We start from the raw sequence: 7,955 nt of genomic DNA on the forward strand, positions 1-7,955 counted from the left end.
TGTCTGTCATGATTTTTCTACAACTGGAAATGAATCCTCAATTATTTTACTACTAAATTAAACTTTTTTTTTGGTTTAGTTTATTTATTTAAAAAGGGGAAGTGTACATTCATGAACATTTCAAATTAAAACATAAATGCACCGGAGTTAGCTAAGATAGCTAGTTTTCATCCATTGTCCCCTTGGCAGGTCAGGACAGAGAGAAAAAGAAAGAGTAATAAATAAAAATAAAAGTAAAAAAACAAACAAACTATTATTATTTTAACTTCTCTGGTTCCACGTGTTTTTCTAGAGTTGCAATAATTAGTCGATTTCTCAATTAGACGATCAAAAGAAAATGAATTATTACTTATTCTGCTTATTAATGAGTCATTTTTTTGGTCATTTTGTCTGAACTTCTCTGGCTTCAGCCTCTCAAATTCATATAAACTCATACAGATAAATACTTCCTGCTTCTTCTTTTGACTGTAAACTGAAACTTTTGGCTCATCAGGACAAATCAAGATATTTAATGATGTTATTTTGGCCTTTAGGAACATTTTTTTTATCATTTTCTGACATTATATAGACAACAGACTAATCTCACAATGTACCTTACACACCTGGCTGGAACGATCTTTACTGCCACTACAGCTGTTCAAAGGCCTTATCTCTACGGCTGGGTATCGGCTTATTTAAAAAAGGTATCAATCTCCTGCAAATGATATCTGCAATCGATCAGTTTTGCCCCCAACGCTAGAAAATATGATGATATAGTACGGACTTACTTACTTAGCCAATGGTCTCAGTCATGTCTTACTCTAATCTGCTATAACATTATCAAATATAAAAGTACATATATATATATAAACATTATTATCAACTACAAACACCCTTTATCTGTCGGTCTACTTAGATAAACTAACTCTGGGAAGAAATGTAGAAACAGCATCATAATTAAATCACACTCTTAATCTCTCACTCAGTCACAGTTATATATTAAAAAACACAAGAAGAAGAATTAATCATATATTCTGTTTTATTGAATTAAAAAAATTATCATTACCAGCTTAAACAAACTCCTATATGTCTGACTAATAACTGATCAATGAGTGACTGACTGAGGTGAACCGCAGACTCTAAAAATGAAGGAAGGGTGAAACAATAACCCGTCTTAACCTCCTCGTTTGCCCCGCAGGTGCAAAGTCAACTAACCAACTCACTCTTCCTCCTCCTCCTCCTCCTCCTCCTCCTCGCCCTCGTCTTACAGGACAGGTGAAGGCTACGGCTCCTGAATTGTTGTTTTAGCTTCACTTCATAATTTAATTATACATTTAAAAAAAAAAGAAAAGAAAAAAAGAAAAAGGGGGGGAGAGAAGAGCGGTTCCAACCGGTTGTGCCGGTAGCTGCTGCCTGTTTTCTCTCTCTCGGCACGCAGACACATCGGGATAGCTCTCCCTTTTTATTTTTTTTCTTCTTCCCCCCTTCACACGCTCTGCTCCTTCTGTCCACACTCAAGACAGAGATGGATGGAAGAGGAGGTAGAGAGAGAGAGAAGTGTCACAACAGTCTAAAAAAGAAGGAGCGGTAATACTCGTCTTTCAAGCTACCTGGGAAGAGGAGGGAGGGAGGAAGAGGAGGAGGAGGAGGAGGTTGTATTTTCACAAACTTCCAGCTTCATTTGAATGCTGCAAAAAGGGGAAAATGCACAGAGGAGGGGTAGTGGGGTGGGGTGGGGGGTTTGGGGCTTCTCTCTCTGCATGGGAGTCTGGGAAACACACCAGGGAGGTTATTGGTCTAGACAGACACATTCATGACTACGGGCAATTATAATAAGAGCCTAAGAGCCTGGACTGCATGCCTTCAGCTTGAGTAAGAGGAGGGAATTAAATGTGACACAACTTCACTGTCAAACACACTAAACAACCTTTTTAGGCTCCTTTTAATTTAATAAATGTTCCAGTGTGGTCGATATAGGATAAAAGCTGTCATATATTGTGGGTTTTGGCTTTACTGTCAAAATTAACCCTGAAATTCAATTCAAAACAACCTCTTTACAATCTTCCTCCTATATGTACCATTATGGTCAATACAAGACAAAAGCTGTAATATATTGTGGGGTTTTTTTGCATCAGTTTTGGTGACATTAAAACCTCTCTAGTGTCCACTGTTTCAGTAATATAAGACCGTGACGCAGCGTGGTACATTTTGTTCTACTTTTCTGCTAATTCAGCCTCGATTCTTCGATGTCATTCGTGCTCATTAGATCATTTATATCATCTTCGGTTACATTTGTAGTATCTCATCACACACTAATCAGCCATATTATGATTTGTTAGGCTAATTTGGTTATGTGTTTTTACTTCTTTATACACTTTAAAGGCTGTCTTACTGATTTAAGTAGTATGATAGTGTAAAATCTCAATTAAATGAGAATTAAATGGCTCTAATATCACATTAAATTACTGATTATTGAGCAAGAAAGAGGTAAGAGTATCACCTCCACAGCCTTTAAAGCACCTAAATTATTATTTTAATGAACAATCATAAGACATTGCATTAAAAATAAGGAGATAACATCCTGTCATCTCATCTAGCTGTCAAGTCTGTCACATTAATGCAGCTTGTAAAGGATATGATCCACAAGACAAGGATTTAACAGCACAAAAACATGAGCCTATCAAGACATCAATTAAAATATCCTTTTATTAGTCCTCCCTCAATCTAACAACCTGAGGGAAACCCCCCCTTCATTGCTTTGCTCCTCAGTTCCCCCATCTTAAGCCAATTAAGCTAGCCATAATAATTCTGGCTTGAACCGGTCTGTGAACGCCTCACAGAGTACTATTTAAACACCTATAAACAGAGGATATGTTATAATAAGGAGAAGATCCAGTCCGTGAACGCCTCACAGATCAATATTACTATAACACATAAAAACAGAGAAGATCGAGTCCGTGAACGCCTCACAGATCATTAATATTATTATAACGCAAGGAGGAGATCCAGTCCGTGAACGCCTCAAAGATCATTATTATTCTAATACAAGCAGACGATCCAGTCCATGAACGCCTCACAGATCATTATTATTATTATAACACAAGGAGAAGATCCAGTCCGTGAACGCCTCACAGATTATTATTATTATTATTATCATTAGATGTTGTATTAATAGGAGAAGATGAGGAGCGGGTGATTGTTGTTTTAACATTTTCTTCGGAGCATCTTTTATATTTTATGTATTATTCTTAATCATAACAAAAGGACTGCGGCATCTGTGTGAAGCTGGCTACAACAACCGGCTTGAACCGGTACCTGAACGCCTCACAGCTTATTATTATCATTATTATTATTATTACAACACATAACAAACGGAAGGAGGGAGTAATAATTAGCCTATTAAAATGAATTAAGCAGCAGGTAAATATATATATGCACAAGTGAGGGTTGAGCCATCACTCCTGTAGGGAGAGGTGGAGAGAAAGAGAGAGAGAGAAAGAGAGGAGAGGAGAGGAGGATGAAGCCGAAGCTAGTGTTAGCCATGCCCGCTTCATAGACAGTCAACTCCCGGTTAACTTATCTCACTGACAGCGACGGAACCACGCAGGATAAAAACTGTACATAACGTAAAGCTAAAGCACTCACCTGGCTCAAGTTCTCCCCACAAAGGAGAAGGGGTATTTTCTGTTTCGTTTGGCTTCCCCTCCCGGGCTTTTCTCGGCACTTTTTTTTGTGTGTGTGGTCCAACCGACCCAACAGAAAACATGCGCAGCGCCACTCAGATGTCCCGTCTGCGTTGCCGTCGTTACAATGATCTGCGCATGCGTGGTGTCGGAAACAACAGACAAAAAAGGCCACATGGGAATTGTAGTCCAAAAGGTTCTCATACGCAATTTGGACCCAAACAGTGTTTTTAGTGCTGCTATTTGTAATTTAACTGTTAATTAATTCATAACGTTGTTAAAGTAGTTACATACATACAAGTTTGAGTAGAAATAGTGAGTTAAAGAGGAATGAAGGGGATAAAATAGGGAGTGTCACAATTTAATATATGCATAAATAAATAGGCCTAATGAATGTCACTTTTTTATACATACGGTTCCAAAATAATGATTTAGTATCTCAACATGTTGATTTAGTACCTCAAAATAATGGCTTAGTATCTCAAATAATGACATAGTATCTCATATTCTGCTTTATTGGACCATTTGAAAACTTACAAAACTAAAGCAGAGAACTCCCCATGGGTATATTGTGTCTTCATATTCTTTTCATTGCTGTAGTTTCCCAGAATTTGGATATCGTAATTGTTTGATAATGTGTATAAGCTGTTTAGTTCAAGATGGAGATGGATTACTAAAGTAGCCAGTTACTGTATGAAGGTTTAAATCTGTTATGTAGTCAACACAAGCTTTTACTGCAGCATCAGGAAATAAAAACATCCGATAAAGGAGGTAACAAGCCAGCATTGAGCAGATAATTGGACCTTCTTCCACCTCAATCACAAAAATCCAATTTTGACTCCTTTTTTTTTTTTTTGCAGTCACCTTCTTGTATCAGACAGGTGTGTCCTAGAAAACCAGGACAAGGCCTGAAATTACAGTCTATAAATGTTTCTGGGTGATGCCCTGTCACTTAAAAGCTCCCCGAGGAGAGAGAAACATAAAAGGTGGGTGACGTATTAAAGGAAAAACTTAAAGTAAGGTGTATTAGGAACAAGCTGGGTAACAATAAACATAGTCTATAAGTATCTGGACTCTAGTGGAGGGAAAACATCTTTATTTTAAAAGACATTTCCTCAATTTGTGTTTAATTGGGTTGAAACCTGGTAAATAAAGACGTCTGCTTCTTTATTTATTCAAATTATCACCAGCCTCTATTTTAAAATCGACACTGAAACAACCGACTACAATCCATCAACCTAATATTTATTCAGCATTCATACAAAAATCAGAACAACAACATCAAATGAACGTCGATAAATTGAAAATGATACAACACGTGAGAAAGAAGAAGATGCTTTAACGTCGTAGTTGAAGCTGATATTTTTTAAGTCCCCTAAATTCAGGTGAAACTGAGGAGAGGTGTAGTTGGTTTATTACGGTCCCGTCTCCGCCTGCATCCCTCCGTTTCTTTTGTCTGTTCTCCATCCATCCGTACATCCTCGATCGTCCTCCACCCCTCCCTCTCCCTCTCTCTCTCTCTTACAGGATAGGTCTGGGCTGCTGGGTCAGCAGGAGGCCGAAGCGTTTCTTCAGGATCACCCGGTGTCGGGAGAACTTGTCGTCTGGGGAGAAGCGAGCCGGGTGAGCCGAGCTGGTCGGCATCCCGTCAGGTCCCACCTTCTGTTGGCGGCAAAGAGGGACGAAGAAAGTTAATTAAATAAAGAGTTTAGTGCAGGAAGATGTGACTATAATAAAGATTCTTTTAGATAATAAAATATCTTATTTACTCATCTGTCAGTATTTATCACTATATGCTGACATTATTATTGGAATAGTGGATGTATTTGGTATATTAGAATAAAATAAAATACAATAAAATTAAATAATACAAAATAAAAGTACATATACAACACAATAAAATACATTAAATTAAAAAAAACAAAAAAAATTGGAGTAAAAATTGGAATATAAATAAAATATAAATTAAAAATACTACTAATAATAAAATAAGAACTTGAGGTTAAAGTAAATTCACAGAAATGTTGCATTCAGGAATAGATTATTTTAACTACTTGCTTGTTTATCTTATGTCATGTTTACATTTTATACATTCATCATGTCATGTCCCATACTTGATATTAGTCTTCTTTTCCTGGTTCTGTGTTTATTTGTATGAGCGTTGTGTGTTTGACGGGTTTAGAAGATTTATATCTATGCTATAAATCACTGCAGCAGCCTCTTGTATTTTCCTTGTATGAAAGAATCAAATAAAAACACCAAGATTGGAAAGTAGACGATCAAATATAAAAGGTACCATCTATGCCTCGTATCTGTTAGAGCTGACAGGACAACAATAATCAGGAGAGTATCAATAATTAATCAATTAATGTGTATTTTCATAGTTTTAGTAGACAGACAGTTACTGGTTCAAGTTCCTAAGATGTGAGGATTTTATAGCTTTCTTTGTCTTCTGTGATGATTAACAATATATAATATTTGTAGATTTTTGATCATTGGTTGGACAAAATAAGACACATGAAGACATAATTTGTTTGTCACTGTGCCTCTGTTACTTTTCTCCCCCTTCCCCTCTCCTCTCTCCCCCTTCAAGCCCAACCAGTCGAGGCAGATTGCCGCCCACCTAGAGCCTGATTCTACTTGAGGTCTCTTCCTGTTAAAGGGGAGCTCTGTCTCACCAAATGCTGCTCATGTGGGAATGTTGAGTCTCTTTAAATTAAACTAAAGAGTTCAGTCTAGACCTGCTCTATGTGTAAAGTGCCTTGAGATGACTTCTGTTGTGCTTTGGCGCTTATAGGGTTAAAAATGGATAGATCAACCTATGCTGTGGGAAATTATAAAGAGCATTATAACAGCTATTAAAATGTATGAAACTCCTTACACATAATCTAAGTGTTGCATGCTCTGTATATCATTATAATGTTTGTTGCTTGCAAGCTTTGTTACGTTGGCTATGTGATTAGCTACTTTAGCAATATGCTAAGCTAACGTAGCAATTATTATAAAGAGCATTATATTGACTTTTGGCAAACGTTGCAGTAGATAACTTCACATCATTATATATAAATATGAGATGTTATTAAAATGCATGCCCTATATATCAGTATAAAAGGAATGTTTAGTTGAAGACAGGGTTTCTTGTTTTGGTGTTGTGTTTAGGTGGTGAGACACTTTCTAAAACCTTCATCCACTGACTATGATAACTTTAAATATAGTTAAAGTTATTTCATTGATACAGTGCTTGTTAACAGCTGGAAGAAATTTAAATAGTCTGCTAATAAAGCCTAACGTGTTGATAGTGATGTTATTTTCTCCTGTGTTTCATTTTAATAAGCTTTGTTCAAGTTTAGCAGAAAACTACAAGACAACAGTTAATCGTCTAAAGCTCATTTTATAACAACTACAGATCAAAAATAGTGAGTTTAACTTTCAAATAAGCTTCAGCACTGACAGACTGGACTACAATAACTTTAATAATGAAGCTAAACATGTTAGTAGGGATGTAAACACAGCCGTACCTTCAGGGTGTAGACTCTGTCTCCGTTCTCGTTGAGGTGATATTGCAGAAACATTTCGACAAACTCAACTTTTAAATCTTCACAGCCGATAAAAATAAAGGTAGTTTTTATGTCGAGAAGACAACAAACAGCTACAGGTTACACACGGCTTCTTTTCACCTCGTTTTCTTTCTCCCCACGTGTGGCGAAGTTTCTGGTTGCAGACCGGATATCCGTCTCAGAATTCAAGGCGCGCAAAGCATCATGGGGAATGGAGTTTACTACAACTCTTAAAGCTGCAAAACTAGAAACTTTTAAAGCTTAAATGTGACTTTTTGACTTTTGTAATAGTAGTTCTTCACTTCACAAACTCAATTTATTTGATTTATTTTTATTATTCGCTCCCTTATTAAACAGTGCAACACATAGATAAATCATAATAAAGTATATCAAACAAACAAAAGAAATATAAGAGAAATTGAGAAAGAAATATATGTGTGGAGAAAAGTCAGTGTGCTAAAATGTTTCATACAATAAGAGAAACAAGCTCTATAGTAAATATTTAATTGGTTGCAGCTGTTTAAAAATGCTTATATTATATTGTACTTGAATCACACCCACACACACACACACACACATTATAATAAATAACACGTGAAATCTATCAATATCCTATGTGATACTTATTTATAACAAGTGCTATCTGCTACAAGTGTTCATTTTGTAGGCCTACTTATCTAATTTTCTTTCTTATAAGCATAATGTTGGTAATAGATAGCCAAATCTCTTAAATTTG

At 36.3% G+C, this 7,955-nt stretch overlaps 1 protein-coding gene across 1 annotated transcript; it reads right to left on the minus strand.

The window, feature by feature from the left end:
• Positions 1 to 4,893: 4,893 nt before the first annotated feature.
• nop10 (NOP10 ribonucleoprotein homolog (yeast)) lies at positions 4,894 to 7,377 on the minus strand. Its single transcript, XM_053343368.1, has 2 exons — positions 7,181 to 7,377; positions 4,894 to 5,324 (listed from the first exon to the last, which is right to left on the minus strand). The coding sequence occupies exons 1-2, from the start codon at positions 7,232 to 7,234 to the stop codon at positions 5,184 to 5,186; spliced, it is 195 nt and encodes a 64-aa protein (XP_053199343.1). The 5' UTR covers positions 7,235 to 7,377; the 3' UTR covers positions 4,894 to 5,183.
• Between the last annotated feature and the right edge of the window lie 578 nt (positions 7,378 to 7,955).

Source organism: Scomber japonicus, chromosome 22, assembly GCF_027409825.1.
Source record: "Scomber japonicus isolate fScoJap1 chromosome 22, fScoJap1.pri, whole genome shotgun sequence".
Taxonomy (NCBI): Eukaryota; Metazoa; Chordata; class Actinopteri; order Scombriformes; family Scombridae; genus Scomber; species Scomber japonicus.

Coding starts and splice junctions, on each gene's coding strand:
- nop10 (XM_053343368.1), bottom strand. CDS start 7,234: ATGTTTCTGCAATATCACCTCAACGAGAACGGAGACAGAGTCTACACC. Junction 5,325..7,180: donor ACAGAGTCTACACCCTGAAG/GTACGGCTGTGT, acceptor TGCCGCCAACAG/AAGGTGGGACCTGACGGGAT.